Here is a 21,241-nt window from a genome sequence, read left to right on the forward strand (position 1 = left end):
ACTCTCTCACTACCTCATTCTCTAGCTCACAACTTCTCTCTCTCTCTAACTCACTATCTCACTACCTCACTCTTTCTATCTCACTACCTCACTTTCACTCTATGCTTATATCTCACTACCTCACAACATCCCTCTCCCTCACTACCTCACTCTTTCACTACCTCACTTTCTATCTACCTCACTTTCTCTCACTACCTCACTCTCTCTCTATTTCAATACCTCACTCTCTCTCTGCTAATGCAATAGGTATCACATATGCAAAAAAAAGCTAATGCCAATAGAAATGACAATGCCATTTATTTAGGGATACAAAAAAGATAAAAAAATAATGAGCAATACCAATAGCTCTACCTATAATATTGCCGAGACCATTGCATTGTAAATGCTTGTTTTAAGTTACTTTAAAGTTTTAATTTCTGTAGCATATGATAGAAGTAAAACAATTGCACAGTTGCCAAGGCATCATTTATTTGACAACACTTTGATTTGCAGGAGAAAAGAATCAGTCTGACTGCAATTTCACATTTTGAAGCACAATCCTTTATTATAAATAATGTAGCCGAACCAATTTTCGCAAGCAGCACCAAATTACTTCTAGTTATACAACAACCCATTCACGCACATATGTATATGTATACACGTGCAAAGGTTGTTCTTTCTGTAAATTGGATTTTCATGATGTTCCTTATACACATTTACCAAATTACTGTTCCTGCTGCTTTCGGCCCCACAGTACCGTAGAGTGACCGATTAACATAATATGTGCCAATATTGATTGTGCACCGAGAGCCCATCCTTGCAAATGGCCGCGGAATACTAAAGCCTTTCAAATGTGGCACAGAGAGCATCTTGCTCCGGTCCAAAAATCTGATCCTTAGGGCTGCTCAGGTGGTCCCACAAGGATATTAACATATTTAAACGTTATCCGCTAATAGAATTAGCATTTTCAAAACCTTGCAAATTCATTGAAAAAACCATAAGTTTCAGGCCTTATTCAGGTAGGAATTAGCATTTAAAAAACCTTTGAAATTCACTGAAAAACCCATAGGTTTTAGGCCCTATATAATTAGGAATTAACATAAAAAACCATTAAAATTCACTGAAAAAAAACATAGGTTTTAGGCCTTATATAGTTAGGAATTCGCATTTAAAAAACCTGAAAATTCACTGAAAAAACCATAGGTTTTAGGCCTTATATAGTTAGGAATTAACAAAAAACCATTGAAATTTACTGAAAAAACCATAGGTTTTAGGCCTTATATAGTTGGGAGTTTGAACTAACTATATATGGCGCACCCGCAATCCACTGCTGATGATGTCACATATTACATCATTCATGACATGGTCAGTGACATCACTGATGAAATCACTGATGACATCTCAAATGACATCACTGATGACATCACATTTGACATCACTGATGACATCACTGATGACATCACTGATTACATCATTCATGTGATAATACGATGCACCTCCTCACACTCTAATATAACCTTGGATACACCCAGTGATCAATACAGACTACCATTCTTGAAACTATTGACACACCAAAACCAGTTACTACATAGGCACTCACTGATTCCTAGGTCTACACACACATCCACTCATTCACCCATACAATCACTCATACATACAGTCACTCATCAATGCAACACTATCATATGCACTCATACACCTATGCAGACACTCACACACTGCCACTCATCCATGGAGTTACTCACACACCTAGTCAGTCATGTAAAGAAACAATCACACTTCCATTTCCTCATCTATATAGTTATACACACACCTTACTTATTCAAACATATACTAACACATACTTACTCTCTTATACAATCACTGATACAAGTACACATTGATCTGCGCACACCTCTCAGCCAGCCACACACACACACTCCCATACAAATACTTGGGCAACCAATCAATAACCCATATAGCCACTCTTATAGCTACTGAACAACACATGCAGCAGCTTACACAACAGACATACTGATGCACACATTCACACAGTTTAGTCACTAACCTATGCATTCAGTAAGACACATTTAATCACTCACTCCTACAGTCAGTCACACACCTACTAAATCCTTCACCCAGACACTTATACATGCACTCATTCTTCAATATGTAAAACATATTTAAACTCTCCAGAAAAACAGTCACTGGATGATGTCATCAGTGATGTCATCAGTGATGTCAAATGAGATGTCATTTGAGATGTCATCCGTGATGTCACTGACCATGTCATGAATGATGTAATATGTGACATCAGCAGTGGATTGCGGGTGCGCCATATATAGTTAGTTCAACTAACTATATAGGAGCAATTTCAGTGGTTTTTTAAATGCTAATTCCCAACTATATAAGGCCTAAAACCTATGGTTTTCTCAGTAAATTTCAATGGTTTTTTATATGTTAATTCCTAACTATATAAGGCCTGAAACCTATGGTTTTTTCAGTGAATTTTCAAGGTTTTTTAAATGCTAATTCCTAACTATATAAGGCCTAAAACCTATGGTTTTTTCAGTAAATTTCAATGGTTTTTTATATGTTAATTCCTAACTATATAAGGCCTGAAACCTATGGTTTTTTCAGTGAATTTTCAAGGTTTTTTAAATGCTAATTCCTAACTATATAAGGCCTAAAACCTATGTTTTTTTCAGTGAATATATATATATATATATATATTCACAGAAAAAACCATAGGTTATAGACCATATATAGTTAGGAATTAGCATTTACAAAACCTTATTTTACTCACACAAAACCATTGAAATTCCATATATAGTTAGTTGCACTAACTATATATCGCGCACCCGCAATCCACTGCTGATGATGTCACATATTACATCATTCATGACATGGTCAGTGACATCACTGATGACATCACTGATGACATCTCAAATGACATCACTGATGACAACATCCAGTGACTGTATGTTTCTGTAAAGTTAAAATATGTCTTAGATATTGAAGAATGAGTGGATGTATAAGTGTCTGGATGAAGGATTTAGTAGGTGCGTGACTGACTGTATGAGTGAGTGATTAAATGTGTCTCACTGAATGCATGGGTTAGTGACTAAACTGTCTTAATTTGTGCATCATTATGTCTGTTGTGATGTAAACTGCTGCATGTGTTGATCATTAGCTATACGAGAGGCTATATGTGTTATTAATTGGTTGCCCAAGTATTTCTATGGGAGATTGAGTTTGTGTGGGGGTGGCTGGAAGGTGTGTGACTCTGTGCATAGATGTGTGAGCAGTTTATTCACTAGGTGTATGAGTTCAAGAGTGCATGTGGAAACAGCTACATGGGCAGTTGACTGTGTGCATGAGTGTATTGATGAGTGAATGGATATCTCAATGCTACATGTCATAGTAAGTACATATGTAAAACACAGTACATGTGAGAGTTGGCATATATAAATAACTGTGCATGAGAGCCACTGAGTGAGTGGTTGTATCGATCATTGTGAACTTGTATCAGGGATTGTATAAGAGAATAAATATGTGTTAGTATATGTTTCAATAAGTAAGGTGTGTATAACTGTATAGTTGAAGAAATGGAGGTGAGATTGTTTCTTTGCATGACTGACTGGGTGTGTGAGTAACTCCATGGATGAGTGGCAGTGTGTGAGTGTCTGTATACACTGAGTGTATCTAAGGTTATATTAGAGTCTGAAGAGGTTTATCGTATTAGCACAAGAATGATGCCAAATGAGACGTCATCAGTGATGTCATCAGTGATGTCACTGACCATGTCATGAATGATGTAATATGCGACATCAGCAGTGGATTGCGGGTGCGCGATATATAGTTAGTGCAACTAACTATATATGGAATTTCAATGGTTTTGTGTGAGTAAAATAAGGTTTTCTAAATGCTAATTCCTAACTATATATGGTCTATAACCTATGGTTTTCAGTGAATTTTCAAGGTTTTGTAAATGCTAATTCCTAACTATATATGGTCTATAACCTATGGTTTTTTCTGTGAATTTCATTGGTTTTTTAACAGCTAATATCTGTAGCTGTAAAATGTATTCTTCTTTAAATCCAAAAATATATTTTATATGTTTATGAATAATTTTTTTTTTAAATATTTTTTTTTCTTCGTTCCCGCTTCGCGAATCGGGAAGCTTCCCGTTAGCTGACCTTGATGCCGCGAAATAGACCGCGAGCCGGTAAACGTTTCTTTACCGCAAGTGCCGCGTTAGAAAACAACATCGTGACGCCTCCCGTCCGCATGACGTTTCACGTTGTCGCGTGATACGTCATATGACGTGCTACGTTAGCGAACTGGTACGCGAAGCGAGTCGCAAAGCGCAGGTTTCTGGAAGCAAACCGGGAGGCCCTGCAAAGCGCTTAACGTAAACACAGCAAGTCATGTGACTTGGTAATAACACTTTTCATTGGTTCATTTCACTTTTGGTTTCCTAATGATGTAAGACTAGGTCATATAATCTAAAATGAACACTTTTGATTGGTTGAGAACTCTTGTTTTTCCCAAATGATGAAAATCCCTCCTTTCCTCACTCTGACTTTCATCATTGTGAGAGAAAGACCCTTTGTGATCACTGAGCAATGGCTTCTTTAGTAGCTTCAGCTGGTGCTTCCCCACCACCTCCACCACATCCAAGGAAGAGTGGACCACCTGCTCAAGTTGTAATTCAACAAGAAGAAGAAGAGGAACAGGAGGACGAGCACGAAGAGAGGCAGTTTTTGCCTGAGCAGCCCAGGACGTCTCACCGGAAAGAAAACTTCATTTGGCAATTTTTTAAAATTCCCAAAGGTCAGAAAAAAGTAAATGCAAGATACGTAACTTGCCTTATATGTCAAGATAGACTGTCCAGAGGGACCGACAAAAAATACAGTTTCGGAAACTACACAATGCATCGCCATATGACTAGGTGGCATCCTAACAACTACAGTGCTGCACAGTTTCGGAACGACCTAGATAATCTACCTATTATGGCCAGAAGATCTGTTGTACCGGAAGTAACGGGACCAGAGGGCAGGGAGATGGTGCCAAATATACAAATGAGATTTGGTGATGTAAAACACATCTGCGCATTTTGCGATGGATTCATTTCCTACGGAGAAAAAAGCATCACTCTGATCAACAGAGCTATTGACTATCATATGCAAGTTTGTCCGAAACGCCCAAAATAATAAATACTTCTTTTTTTTGTTTTGTTGCTCCTGTTGAGCCCTTTACAATGAATCGTTTTCATTGCCCCCTCCAAGAAAAACCCAAAAAAATATAAAACTGTTCCGAAAAATTCAAAAACAGTAAAAAAATGTTCAGAAAAATAAAAAAAAAGTTTTCAGAACTACCTCCCCGTTATTAAAAAATTGGTACAATATTTGGAACTGTGCCAACCTCTATTTCTCTTAGTTCGCTTCCTAGTTCGCTCGCCGGTACGCGAACCGGAAGCGAACCAAAAACAGTAAGTATAAGGGAAGGAAACAGACACTTATGTTAAAAGAAACAGCTATAAGGGAGTAAACTAGAGATACCATTACCCGTAATCCACTGCTGATGATGTCACATATTACATCATTCATGACATGCTCAGTGACATCAGCAGAGGATTGCGGGTTTTTTGGCAACATGCCTTATCCACGGTTTAATAACGCTGCCTTTTGCTTTATATAAGTTTTCAAATTGTATGAAATATATACCAATAGGTCGTTATGAACCTTTAGGTAGTGCTTTTCTTCATGAGGTCTGGTCGCTTCCATACACATACAGATGTTTCAAAGATGATCAAGAAGTTTATCTGAATGGAGAGGAATGCACTGAGACGCCAGATCATTCACTAATGTGTAGGCACATACAGTTACACGGTTCATGCAACAAACACCGACCAAATATGGCTTGCGTGTTGCAAGGCACGCCAGTTCCTGCTATCATCCCCACGTTCAAGTTGTTGGAAAATGGTAGTTATTTGATGCTCAATAATGAAGATTGTTCCGAGTTAATTAAAAGTATTCCTTTTATCGTAACAGTAAGTGAACGGGTTATTTGCTGCAGAAATGTTCTATTTCCTCCCACACATGAACATAGGGAGTTTTCAATCTGGCCACAAATACCAACCTTGGGACACGTTTCAACGGCATGGCAAGAATAAGAGCTCTTTTGTCTCAGAGAGAGGTGGCCTTGAGTTCGGCCCGTGAAACTTTCGTACTTCACATAGCGAACACCCATAAAGAGGTGCACACCCTTTTCAATTAAGATTTGCCTTTCAATTTCAGCAACATGTTTCCGACTATCTTTAACGCATCCTCCACAAAGTCCCTGGCACACTTTTTTAAAGTTGTTACCAGTGGTCTCGTGACTTCATTTGAGAAAATCTTTGGAGTCATCCCTGCTTCCTTTCATTGTATTTTCTGCACTCTGGTTCGTAGATTGGCATTTTTACTTGCATTACCAGCGGACGCTCTTGTGCTTTTTTACATTTTTAAATATGGATGTCCCTCCTATGCAACCTCCGACCCTGCAGCTGCTGACACTGTTCCGCAATCGCATGCTAGAATATTATGGCACAATGCCGTTGGCGATATTAAGCACGGCATATGGATTATCTTTTCGGTTCTCCTACTTCACCTGTGTCCAGCCTGTGTTTCACTGCCTGACCTGTGATTTCGATTGGGCCATTGATTTGTGTCTCTGCGGACCGGTTTCTCCTGACGTCGACTTTAATCAGCTGATGACTCCTATCATTACTCACGAGTTGGTTTGTCCTGGCGAAAGGATTATGGCTGTGGCATTGATGCATGGACTACTTGGTCCCTGGAATTTACTGGCGGCAGCACAGTCTTTCTTGGAACAGAGCTTTCTTGAAAACCCACCGAGCTGTCCTCTGATGGTGATAGAGGATCCGGTGCTGGGAGAGCACGTATGTTCTTTTCCGCTTTTAAATTGGATGGCTGAACTGTTTTCGGATGAAGACGGTGACTTCCTATTGGAGGCTGTTGCAGCTTATTTTGCATACACAGTTATGTCATAGACCTTTTTCATGTTTGATATGCTGAGTACTAGCATTTCATTGACAATTCATTGACTTATTTGTCAAGTTTTTATTATTTACCTTGCCTATTGGCTTAAGACTCGATAAAGTACTTGGCTGTTTTATTTTTCTTTAGCATTAAATTTTCCTAGTTTTTAATGCTTTACCTTGCGGACCGTCCACATATAAACTTGCAATCTGCTCTCATGAGATGGCACTTCTATTATCTTATTCAGTTCGTTTCCGGATCATGGGGAGGTGTCATCTAGGTCCTGGATATCTTTACACCGTGTTAAGTTAGCATGGGCTCATTACCGGTTTAAACGCCATTTTTCCTTTTTTGCAACTTCTGCACACGACACTTAGTTGTTGCTTTAGCTTTCCACCTAGTAGTTCATCGTGGTTTACATGAGAATAATATGTTATTGGTCTACTATCTGCTTTACTTGTTAAACTATATCTGTACAGCGAGTGCTAAAGTTTCAAGAACAACACGATACAGAATTGTTATGAGGTCTGATCTCCACGACTTCATACTCATAACATAAGTGCAACTTCTGCCAATTCTGGGCATGAGGCGGGTTTTATATTGCTTTGCCGAACACACATACACAACAGTTGATGCGGTGCACATGAAGAGAGAGCTGGTGTATGCTGATGTGATTCCTTCAAATCTAAGACACTAAAGTATGGGCACGCCCTAAACCAACACAAAGAGACCTTCTTAGCAAATAATATAATATGTGTATTAGGGAGGGTGAGATATAAGCAGCCGCGGGCCGTGGAGGGAGTTACGATGGGGCAGGGAGGCGGGGAGGGGGAGAAGCAGGGTGGAGCCCTCTCTACCTTGCCCCTCCCCCTCCCCGCCTCCCTGCCCCACCATAACTCCCTCCACGGCCCGCGGCTGCTTATAAGTGTTGCTAACTCTTATTCATTTACAGCATGTTAACATACTGTCACCATTCGCTTTTTATGTACTAGTAACTATGCTGGTAATTTTGCTACTGATAATATGTGTACTTGTATTCTCCACCCTGCTTCTCCCCCTCCCCGCCTCCCTGCCTCACCGTAACTCCCTCCACGGCCCGCGGCTGCTTATAAGTGTTGCTAACTCTTATTCATTTACAGCATGTTAACATACTATCACCATTCACTTTTTATGTACTAGTAACTATGCTGGTAATTTTGCTACTGATAATGTGTACTTTTATTATCTAAGGTACTACGCCTGAGAAGACGGCATTAGTAAATAAACATTTCAAATACACATCTGTTCTTCTTAACTCCATGTTCTGGTTTCTAAGAAATCTATAACGACCGACTGTTCATGAGTTCCACGTATCCTGAGGTACTATAAGTTCATATTCTGGATTGTCTAAACATTGAGAGTTTGTTATATCCAATGTGACACTGTACCTAGTTTGCTAAGGAGTTTTTGATTACTAACGTGAGTTTTGGGACACCCTAATTCGCCGAGGTTCCAATCCTCTGTCCACAGTTCTGTGTGAGAACAGAAACCCTGCGACAGGGGCACCCCCGACCCTTGCTGGAGCTTCATCACACTTGCGATACAACTCCAGCAATGCGCCACCTTTACGGCACAGATACATCACGCATCTGTGCTGTTTTTGCCCCATGATGCGCCGCATTGTAAATGCAGCACACCATAGGTGACGGAACAGCGGCACAGAATGACTAACACATCCCTGGTGATGCGCCAGTCATCATAAATGTATCCCTATGCTTCTTATCTTGTTAGAGATGAACCGCCATATGTATCAAAGTTATTTGCATTTCCTAAATAGCGAACTTTAAGGAATAAATAGCGATTCTTTACCATTCCTAGTTTGCGATGAGCTATTTGCTAATTAGCCGAATGTAGCCCAATGTAGCCCAATGTAGCCCAATGTAGCCCAATGTAGCCCAATGTAGCCCAAAGATGGCCGCCAGACACACAAAAAAACAAATGTAGCCCAAATATCAGCCAGATGTAGCCCAACTATAGCCCAGTGACAGAATGACCAATCAGCTTCGCAAACCTCCGTTACGCGAAGCGGAGCGCTGTTACAGATATATCTTTTTTTGAACGGTAATTTCTCAAAATCCACTGGAGCACATATATTGAGACCTAGCAAAGGCACATCGGGCTACCAGTCCCTAATATTTTGCCAAGTTTCGTGCAAATCCATTCAGCCGTTCAATTATTATTATTATTTTTTTTTGCCCCGCGGGGCCCTTTTAAAACCTCCACATCAAACCTAGGGGGTCAGCGAGGATCTACTATGCCCCCTTATAGTTATTTCCCCCTTTGTTTTGACCTCCTCTTGTCTCTCGATCCTACCGAGAGACAAGATGGCGGCCGCTACGGACTGTTTGGAATGTTGACAGACGCCGGAGAACCAATCAGCTTCGCTTCACAAAGCTCCGTTGCGCGAAAAGTCCGCGAACCAGTGCGCTGCCCGGTCCGCTGTTACAGATATATATCTTTTTTTAAACGTTAATTTCTCAAAATCCACTGGAGCACATATATTGAGACCTACAAAAGGCACATCGGGCTACCAGTCCCTACAATTTTGCCAAGTTTCGTGCAAATCCATTCAGCCGTTCGGGCTAAAAGTGAGGCCAACCGCCCTATGGAAAACTCAATGTTAAAAACACGTTTTGGGACCCCCCTTTTTTCTCGGCCCCCACTGGACGAACCCCCCCCAAATTTTCAAGGGCTGCTCAGAAACAAAATGTGCCATTTTCCTGAAAATGTCAGCCAATTCCGTCCACAAACGCCAAAGTTATTAGACATAGAATTTTCAAAAAACCCATAGAGAAAAAATCCTAACTATATATACACCTACTGGCGACCGCCAGTAGGTTAAATATATATATATATATATATATATATATATATATATATATATATATATATATATATATATATAGCCCCAGACATTACACTTAGCCAAGCAAAAATCTACAGCTAAGCCCTAAGTTTGTTTGACTGCAAATGATCAGTATGCAAACATAAAGTGCATTGTGCCAGCAGATATAATTGACAGTATACAATACATTACTCAAAGAAAAACTTTAAAACAATAAGACATGCAGAGATAAAAAAAAGGCCCAAAAGAATAACATTCAAGACAAATTTGGCAATAAAGTGCAATTGAGCTAGTACACGTTTAGCAGCAGAAACTAAGGTGCCTTGTGCTAGCAGCTAAAGTGGTCATATATCAAATAACTTTAGAATGATAAGATACATTAAAAACAACCAACCGTAGTAAAATTGCATTAGAAACAACATTAGCAATAAAGTGCATTTGTAGTAATAGACTTTAGCCAGACTTTAGGATACCCACACCATCCCTAAAACAGTTAATAGCAATATAAAAAGAAACGCACATGGGCTATCAAACCTTAACAGCTACGGTTTAAAGACCATGCATAACCCAAGAAAATCATTGCAGCTTTTTAAATAATTTTCTTAGCATAGATATCTTCACTTATATTGTCTATATTACAAAGTTTCTTTTCAGCTATAAAAATAAACGTAACAAAAATCGGGAAATAAGATGGGTGGTGGCTCCATTTAAGCATAAGATGGCGTTTCTACAAGATCTTACTTCCAATTCATTATAAATAGAATTTAATATGGTTTTCCGCTCTTCTTAGTGCATATAGTCTTTATGCCCCAAATTGTTAGGTTTCCTCACAACATAACCTAGCTAGGTTGGAGGGCCACTTGTTTTCCCATTTCGGCATTCCATCTTTAGTTGGATAACGACACTATTTAACATCTATGTGTCGGACTTGGCGAGGGTCATTAAAATCATATGGAATTGGGCTGACATCTTACGCTGATGATACCCAGCTGGTACTGGCCATTCATAACAATGGAGGAGCAGTTGCGGCCAACTTTCAGGAAGGCATGATGGCCATCAGCTCCTGGATGGATCACAATTGCTTAAAATTAAATTCAGACAAGATGGAGGTCATGATCTTCGGTAGTCTGACCCGGGTCTTGGTCCCCAGTATGGTGACATCCGGACCTAGGTTCCCCCCCCAACACCGGTCACCAAAGTCAGGAACTTAAGGGTATTATTTGATAATAAGTTGTCATTTCTGAGCCATGCTAATGCAGTAGTTTCTGCATCCTTTTACACTCTTAGGATGGTTAAGAAACTTCTGCCTTTCCTCCCCCCCGTGCAGGCAAGACCCTTGTGTACCCTAGTACTTTCCAAGGTTGATTACTGCAATGGTCTTTTACTAAATGCCCAAGAGCAAGTCCTCAACAAGATGAAACTAATCCAGTACGTGGCTGCTAGAATCCTGACCGGTACATCAAACTTTTCTTCCATTAACCCAATCGTGCGCCAACTTCACTGGCTCCCGGTCAGGAGTCGCACCAAATTTAAGGCGCTGTGTATTACTTATAAAGCCATGAATAACATAGGGCCAGAATTCCTAAAAAAAGCCTTGTGTATATACACTCCCAAAAGAGCCGTACGCTCATCCTCAGCCCATCTGCTCCCAATCCCGCATACAAAAAAGTGAACTGGGGAGACAGACGATTCATAGTGGCTGTTTCCAGATTGTGGAACACTCTCCCCCACTATATAAAAAACAGTCCTTCCTTAATGACATTTCGGAAACAATTAAAATCATGGTTTTTTAATCAGTAAGAAGTCAGGACTTCCCCTCAGCACATGATTTGAGCAGCACCGAGACACCTCACGGTATTTGCGCGCTATATAAATTGTATAAATAAATAACATATCTCCCGAACCGTAACCTAAATGTATTCTTAATTAAGGGTTTTATATGAAACAAATAAGGTCGGGGAGCCAGTTAACCAAAGGAGTTTACAATTGACCATAAGTGTTTTTTTTCCTAAGTTCATCTTTATCTATTATAGTTGACAAGATAGCCGATTGTTTTTTATAAACCACTTTACTCCTAATAGATTTGTTTAAGTAGGTTTGCCAACTACTTGCATATTCACATCTCATGCCAACACTGATTTGCAAGAACCCTCTTCAGCACGAGACAATGACAATGTCTTTAAAAACGTAGATTGTTGGGCCAATATTTGTTTTTTTAGACTAAATTCTAGTCTTATGTTGGCACAGCTAATATATCCAGGAATCCTGAAAACTGATTTATATGTCCTCAACTCAATGTCGTTAAGACTTTTCGCGTCTGCCGTAGAAAATAATGGAACCGTAATCCAAGGATGGAATTAACTTTGCTTTCATAACCTTCAACAGGTGGTCATGATAGCATTATCTCTCAATTTTCTACAATCAAATGACAGTGATGTTCCCTTAGTTTCAAGGTTATTAAAGTGCTGCCTAAATGACATACTATCATCAAATGTGAATCCTAAATATTTGTACGATTTTACACATTCAATGACCAAACCATTGATATTCCATTCTAATTTTGTTTTTCCCACGGTCATTATTTTTGTCTTTTGTATTTATTTTTAGACCATTTTGAGAGATACTGGTTAAAAGAATCTATTAATCTTTTTAATCCTATAACAGATTGGCTTAATAAAATGGGGTCGTCGGCATATTGTAGATATTTAATCTCTATGCCCAAAATAGCAGGAGAATGGGCATTAACCTGTTTAAAATGAGCTGAGAGATCAGACATAAAAATATTAAAAAGGCAAGGTGCCAAGACACAACCTTGTTTCAAGCCAATATTGGTCTCAAGGCGACGAGTTGTGTGTCTCACAGACTTTGATCTGTACTCATGTATTGGAGTATAATAATTTGTTCATCTTTAATAAAGTGTTAGATATGCCACAATTAAGTAACTTCAACCATAATACATTTTGCGGTACAGAATCAAAGGCGGCTTTTAAATCAACTAAAAAAATATACAACTTTTGTTTCCTATATATTTGGCTCTATTGCCCAAGAATGTCAAAATCAAATTAGTGTTAGTCGATTCTCCCTTTGTAAAACCAGTTTGTAAATCTGGAATCAAATCCTCTCAGGGCCCATGCTTCCAGTTCTTCCAAAAGACAACTGGTGAATTTTTTGCCTCCACATCTCTTAAGGCAATTAAAAGATAGTTTGCGGGATTGTCTTGGGGACCACTTTTGTATATTGGTTGGATGATACTTCCCTGCCATGATTCCGGAATAAAACCTGTTTTAAGCACGTCATTAAATAAAAGTGTTATTACTTCTGGCCAATGTTTTAAGTTTGCATGTTCGGAATTCCATTCGGACCGGGGGCTCCATTTGATCTAATATTTGTAACTTTATTTTTATTTTTTTACTCTACTGACCATGGCTCTGTCAAATGGCTCAGACACTTAAGTCTGACCCACCATTTTTTATGTTTGCTTGCTGGCAATGATGGACAGAATTAATTTTACTAGAATTAAACTGTGGGCCCGGAGGAACAGATTTAAAGTTATGGAAAAAGTTTACCCAGCTTAATTCTTCAATATTGGCACTATTGCCTCGGATTACCAAGTTCAAGATTATTGAGAATACCCCAGAATACATTTTATGTAAAACTAAAGATTCAAGGGTAATTTAGACCAAATTCCTTCATAGTATACTTGTTTAGCCTTCCATATGTCATTCTTGTATCCCTTTCTCAATTATTTGATTTGTTGGGATACAACAAAATTAGATGTTCCTTTCGCTTTTCTATACAATGCTCTCATTGCTCTATTAAACTTCTTTCAAGGTATAGTAAATCGATTAGAAAACCACTATAGATTATTTGAGGTCAAAGTTACACTTTGATGGTTTAAAATTAGGAAAATTAGCCAAAAAGAGCAGAACACAAACCAGGCCAGAGAGTAACCATAAATTTTCCTTCAGCAATAGCATCTTGGACATTTATAATTAAACGGTAAAGAACTTCCAATATATCCTTTTCAGTTCTCTCATTCCATATTAACCTTTTAAGGTTAAATGGAATAGGAGCAGTTTTGATTATTCTCGTTTCCGGTAAGTATTCAAAAGAAAAAGCAAAGTAAATAACGTTTGGATTATGATCACTCAATCCTTGGTAATGCATGATAACTTTGTAGCTAATTAAAAAAATTCTCAGAAATTATGGAGTAATCAATAATAGAGGGACTACACGTTTTGTTAAATGTCGGTGTGTTATCGTTGTCTTGCATTACCTTAAGATTACATTTTATAAACTCGGAATTCATCCACTGGGATAACATTAGAGTGTATATTCTGCTTTTTACAAGTAAAAAGGTGTGTGGTAAAATCACTAGAAATGATCAGCAAATCTAAAAGGTCATAATATAAACACTTTTACTATTTCCCATAAGCACAAAAGTGGAGTGGATTTAACCTTTTTTTTTTAACTTAAACATTTAAAAAAAGTAGATTGCTTGGAAATTAATTCAATACACTGTAGCCATTTTACCAGTAGATCAATCTCAAAATGTTTAACATCCAAGTTCACAGAAACAGAGAGGCCGCCACTAGGACGACTGGTAGAGGCCTTACGAATAGCCACATTCTAATATTCAAAATAACCAATATGGGGTTCAGTAAACATATTCCATGTTTCCTGGAGCATTAATAGGTCAATGGTTTTAAGAACACTTATTACATCTAGATCTTCAAGAAGTGATTTAAGACAGTTTGTGTTCCAAGAACAGATTTTAAAAGGTTTTAATACTTTTTCAAGAGAATTCGGGCATCAATCGTTCTTCACAGGGTTTCCATTTGCCAATGTCGACGGTAGCCAACTCCAATCTTCAACCGGATTGGTTTCTTTCTTGGACTCTTAACCTATTCGAAGTCCTGGTTGACAGCTCCTGATCTTAATACCGAACGACAAATTCAACTTTGTTGATGGACCAGAGGCACCTTTCAGAACTCCATATGATCCCGGACCTGTTTTTTGCCCACCGATCTTTAAGTCCAGGCTACAAGGTAACCTACTCTGAATCAACAGTCGGATATTGAGACCCATTAGTTCTCCAAACTTTGATGCCCCATTTCTCAAATTGATTGTTAATGATTATTTTACTGACAATGTTATCACTTTGGTTGTAACAATTATTTCATTATAAAAGTTATTACAATCTTTCTTAAACTCAACTGATTCTAAATCATTTTTACATCCTTCAAATCTGCAATTGCATTCAATAATTTCAGAATATTTCCACGGTTCAAGATATCATAAGGGCCTCTTGTAATATACTGAGGGCAAAAGACTACTTTCTTCAGTTCATACGAGTAATCTGTAGCCTCCATTTCCTCCTTATTTATAGTACCAATTAGATCCCTCTTCCCAATGATTGGAACTGGGACTACAGATTGTCTTGGTACATGGACTTCTGTCTTTTGGTGATGAGTAAGTGGTTGCTCAATATGAATCTCGTTATGACTTTGATGGTGAACACTTACAATTTTCTGAGTGAAGGTATTTTGTTCTCCACATTGATCAACCAATTCTTTAGGTAACTTCTTGCCTAATGACCCCTGACTTTGATGGAGCAGAAATTTTAGACCATATACTGGAATTGGGCACGTCAGGGGTGGGTATATCAATGGTTTGTCCATTTTGTTTAACCTTTAGATTGACCACAGGTGCTTCCGCAGATCTAAAAAAAAAAAAAAAAAAAAAAAAAAAAAAAAAAAAAAAAAAAAAAAAAATCGGAAGTAGGGCTTTTATATCGGACTCTTTAGGCTCAAGTTCGATATTATAACCTCCTTGAGGTTTTTTTTCCCTGTGATATTTTATCGTGGGTTTCCCTTAACTTTTTACTTGCCTGTTTGGACAAGATCTGAGTTTGTAATACCGCTTAATGCTTGATTTGCTTCAGAACAGATAGTTTTCACCTCATCCACTACCAAATGATCCTTAGATTCAGCACTTTTAGGCCTATCTTGAGATAGCTCAGACTTTTTCAAATTGATGGCATCATTTGCAGGTTGTTCATTCGTAGCGGTAATTTTCCTATTTGCTCTATTCACATTTTCTTGTGAGTTCACCGACTTTTCTATGGTGGTCAATCCTGATTGAACTGGATAATTGAAATTATTTTTTGCCACAAATAAATTCCTTTTATCTTAGTAATTAATTTACCTTGGGCCGTTCTACCAGACAGTTTTAGTTCCTGTACCTTAGAACTAACGATTGAAGGTCGATCTGAAATTGTCACAGTTGTGCAAAACAACAAGTTATTAATTGGTTCTCTTTATTTGATTGGACTTTGGTTATCAATTTGGTTAATTGAAGAAGTCTTGCGTCTATCCCTACTATGTGGGAAGCCAATGTGTTTAAAATATCTACCTGGACATTTAATATATCCGAGTGAAAATTAAGAGCATGTGTGATCTAATCCATAGTGTGGAGTAAACACTCCCATGTTCCATGGTAAGGGCTAGAAGGGTTCTTTTTTTTGTCACAAGATCTAGCTTAGAAATGGCCATCAAATTGTTAATAAAGAGAAGTCCACTGAATTAAACTGATTTAGAACTAGGTGTGAATTTACTTTGCTCATTTGAAATGGGAACACTCAGCACTAGCTGTCCCTAGTATTGGGAAGGAGAGGACACAAGCATCCTTCAGTGAGCAAGCAATTAGTGCTGCTGACTGATCACACCGACTAGCCATAAGCGAGTCACCGAATGCCAGTCTGGGAGTTTAGATTTTTTTTGCTTTAAATTTTACACTGAATACATGGTCGTGAGGGTGTTTCCACTCCTTATTCCTAATTGATTCCAGTGGCCAGTATGTTTAACAGCAGGTTAACTCACGCAGGGGCAGGGTGAGTACATGTTCCAGGGACATCGTAAGTATTTTGGGGGCCCAGTGCCAAATGCCTTTTCGGGGTCTCGGTTTGGAAAAGCTTTTAATTTATGATCCAATTTCAGCTCTGGCCAGGCCACTAACCGTGCATAGGCGCACTTGTCAAATTCTAAATAGAGTACATCTAATAATCAGGGATATTTTCTCTAAAAGAAACTGTCTGGTGAGGGTTCTTTTAAAAACCGAAAGGGGCTCCCTACTCACGGTAGTAAGAGGAATCTCAGCTAGCTCACTTTGATTGTTGCATTTGATAAGGGAAGTGAGTTAAGCCTTCTCTCTTCCCACTCTTTGTTATTCTCTGGAACAGACAACATTTCTCTGTAAAATGTCAATAATACTCATCACCCACAATAAAAATTTTAAAAAAGGAAAGTAGATTTTAAAAATATATGTTAAAGGATTATTCAAAGTCATCGTGGCTTGGGCTCTGGCACAGAGTGCAATTGGCTCAGGTCTTAAAAAAATCATGGGTCGATCTGGTGCTTTGGCTTCACTGCTGTCAACTTCCCCCATCAGTGACACAGTGAAAGGCACTGATGCCTTGGGTGGAAAGGCTGTGCACTGCATGAGACATGGTGTACCTTCTGGTTTAAACCAATTCTAACATGAAAGACTCTAGCCAAGCTAGCAAAACCCTTCGAGAACCAACAAAAAACATTGTAGTCCAACGAGGCGAGCTCCTTGGTAACCAGGAGTGTATCTCACCTACAGGCCAGCCCAGACTTCACTTCTTTATTTTGCTGATTGCAGATCTAGATGCCCGGTTAGCATCAGAATGTTGGCATTGAAGTAACATGTTTTAGATTGTGTGACAATCTTGTCAGTTTACGGGGTGGGAAAGAGCTTAAAAAAAGATTACTTGCATAACAGAAAAATGACCAGTCTGCCTTGGAATTTAAACATGACATGCAGACATTTGGTGCGGAAAATATGAGGTTTTGATATTCAAAAGCTTTTAACCAGACGCTATCCCTTCAATAGAATCCTGTTCTTTAGAATGCTAATATATGGCCATCTATAATTTAGAGTTAATGTCATTAGCTTAGATTGTCTTAACTATAGAATGTGGTTTTTAAACTTGTGCAGCATCAACGCACAGTTTGCATTAAATTAACAGGACATTTAAAAGTGCAGAAAACAGTCACAGCTAACTAGAATTAATGGTTAGTAGAAATGCAGCTTGCTCAAAGAAGTTTACCTTCCAGATAACTGTAGAATGTGCCTTTCGTTTGTAAAATAAAGACACTTTATAAAAAGTACAGCATTTACCCTTGAAACATTCATGATAACATTTGTTGCCGATAGAAATTTATTTAAACATAGCCCTATTCATAACCGAATTAAAGCCTAATTTATTTCCCATGGAGGACAGAATGCACTTATTTCAAAATGCATTAACCATATTTTATTTATAATGATTTCCTGCTAATATGCTTTTCTTTGCAGCTTACAGATTATATGTTCAATTAAAATAACAGTTGCTTTATCAGAAGGTTAGGAAATGAACTCATTTTAAAACAAGATTCAGCATGTGGTAACAAAGAAGATAGCCTGCTCGCATGGTGGATGGCGTGTGGACCGCAGGAAGGGGAAGATGTGCCATTTGAAGAATGCTGAATTTCCATTGAATGGAAGCAGAGAACATGCCACATGTTGTTGCAACTTTGAATTACTGCTTTAAAAATGTGTTCTTAGTTTAGGAGCTTCAGATTCAGAAGAGCTGCAGATTGAGAGATATGGACTTGGATTCAGATTCCTTTAGCACGGCAGATATTCGGATGGGAAGCACATCAGCTGGAATGAGCGAAGTGGAGAATTAGTAGAGAGTAGAAAGGCGGCAGATCAGCTGGGATGAGGGCAAATCGAACAGAGCTTGAAAGATTTAGTATGATGGTAGGCAGATCTGAGATTCACAGCAGTACATGATAGGCTGTGTTCCTTTAACATTTATTAAAGCCCAAGCTTTATGATTTGACTAAATTGGCTTTGCCAAAGCTTATTTGCTTGATTTTCCCTTTAAAGGGAATTCTGGTATTATTGATTTTAGCTTCATGCTAATCTCACGCTTGCCTTTATTTTGTAGCTCTTCATGGGTTCTGACAGACATCATTTGCGCCCCATTTCCTAGAATAGGATTTTTCCTTTATGGAACAAGCTGTATGCACATTATATGATCTGCACTAACTATATTTTACTATTATCAATTGTGTAACCTGATTGTTATTTGACAAATGAATTAAGAATTAGTGAAACCTACACTTTAATACGAAAATAAAATCCTAAAAAACGACTCATCTCTCATTATGGACTTAAAATAAAGAACTTGACAGTTGACATGCTTGCCCTGTACATTCTGTTTGAGCTCCAATTCCGAACACAGTGGCCAAGGTCCATTAACCTGTCAAGAGCATTCAGAAATTTTAGAGGACTAAATCTGTAAATTGGGATGTTTAATCTTAAATACCCATTTGACCAAATCCCCTTAATTTTCCAACAGCAGTAATGCACAGATAATATTCAAATGTATTAGTATAATGCACAATCCATAGCACTTGGCAGGGCGGAGTTAAGTCACAAAGAGGTACCGTTTACCCACAACTTGAGATTACTAACATACTCAAGGAGAGAATCGATTGCTTACCATGTCACCAGGCTCTTTACTGAGAAGCCGGACAGCCACCATCATGCTGGCAGTAGTGCCCACCGCGGGCAAGATCTCAAGGACACTTTCCAGTGTTGCTGTGCCTTTGGTCTTGGGAGGAGGTTGGCGCATTGTGCTGGGACCGTTCGGCATCCAGGCAAGGAAATCAAACTACAGTAGCACAAGCCCAAAAGAAAGAAAACATTTGATACTTGTGATTTTAAGTAGATTTATATGGTGCCTATAGACCTAGGATTGTCAGAGTGCTTTATAAGAAAAAACTATTTCGTTTTCTAGGGAGATAATCATCGTTGGAGGGCAGGTTGGAAAAGTAAGTATTTGGCAGGAGTCAGAATGTCCGCTAGAGTTTATATACATGTAATTCCAGACCAAGCGGTATTTCCAAAAGTATCTGAATATTCAGTCTCCCATTTGAGGCATTCTTCCTCAGCTGGTAGTGTACCATCTTTCAAAACAGGGCCTTGTTGCTAGGGTGCAATGGGGAAAAACACCATGAGTAAAGTCTGTCCCAGTGGTCTCCACTCAGATTTGTGCTCCAGCTGTCCAAAGGTGCACTAGGCACATTAGTGAAGACTTTGTTCTAGGAAACCCTGAACCTCCCCATCCAGAGCAATAACTTCTGATAAGCCTCTGGACCTCCTCGGCTCAACTTCTAAGGTCACAACCTCAGTGCTCTGATAGCCTTGTACCCTGCTATTTGCTCTCACAAACCTTTATGATTGATATGGTACACATTCGTTTTCTAGCCTCTTACATCCCCTTGGTCATTTTTCCCCACCACCTACAGTACTAGAAGCATATTCACAGTTACCTGCCCACTGTTGACAGCTGCATGCTGAGCAGAACTTGTGAAAATCACCATAGTCAAATACTTGATCAATTCAGGGCGGGTCTGTAGCAAAGATGGAACTCCTGAAAGAATATGAGAAAACATTTTATGAAGACTAATAACACATTTACCGGAGTCAGATCCTGTGCCGCAAGGGCCAGGAGAAGATAGGCCTGCAGTTGTACAATTGAAATCGTGTATGCAGGGTATTTAATTTTGGAAATGTTTATACAGATTTAATAGAGTGCTACAATCTAATGACATTGCCAATAGTGTTTTCTGAGTTGTACATTGAAAATTGGCACAGAATTATAGATTGGTTTTATGGTATTTATTTTTTTAACAATTCAGTCTGTATTTATCCATATTTCTTTTACCATTTTTTGTATTTTTATTTTAGGTTTTCTAAATAAATGAAGCTGCAATGAATATTTTTCCACATTTGACTGGTAAATGTATACTTTCATTTGAATGTCCAAAAGGTTTCAGTAGTATACATTGCAATAGCGTGATCTGAAAACACTTGCATTGTAGAATAGCATTAATAAGTGTAGATCTGCACTTAATGGGAAATCTATTTTCATTTTCCATCTCCCCTACCTCTCAATCTGTACTACTGTCCGGTCACTCATGGACTGTAGAAAAAACAAAAATCTAAAGACGACCTATTTTCCATACTCTCTATTTAAAAATAAATACATACTGGAAAATAAATAGTTTTCGGTCTGTATTTATCTGTAAAACTCAGTAAAAACAAAAACACATGGAGCCCTAATTATAGATCAGAATGATTTCTGAAACCTAAATTAGCATTTTTGTTGGAATAAAGAAAATAGTAGTTAACACAGAAAAGGAATTCCAAAACCGTGCTAGAAACAATTTGGATGGCACTTCAAGCATTAGAGTTCATAAAACCTGAACTTACAATC

At 38.5% G+C, this 21,241-nt stretch overlaps 1 protein-coding gene across 2 annotated transcripts in view; it reads right to left on the reverse strand.

Annotated features, from left to right (window-relative positions):
* LOC144799564 (hydroperoxide isomerase ALOXE3-like) overlaps positions 1-21,241 on the reverse strand; it is a 422,558-nt gene that overhangs the window by 358,683 nt on the left and 42,634 nt on the right. The window contains exons 9-10 of one of the 2 annotated variants that reach the window (XM_078670935.1): positions 20,295-20,395; positions 19,463-19,633 (exon numbers count right to left, since the gene is read on the reverse strand). The exons of the other annotated variant lie outside the window; for it this stretch is intronic. Coding sequence (XP_078527061.1) covers positions 19,463-19,633; positions 20,295-20,395 — 272 coding nt within the window. The remainder of the gene's footprint in view (positions 1-19,462; positions 19,634-20,294; positions 20,396-21,241) is intronic. 2 annotated transcript variants of the gene reach the window in all.

This window comes from Lissotriton helveticus, chromosome 12 (assembly GCF_964261635.1).
Source record: "Lissotriton helveticus chromosome 12, aLisHel1.1, whole genome shotgun sequence".
NCBI lineage: Eukaryota > Metazoa > Chordata > Amphibia > Caudata > Salamandridae > Lissotriton > Lissotriton helveticus.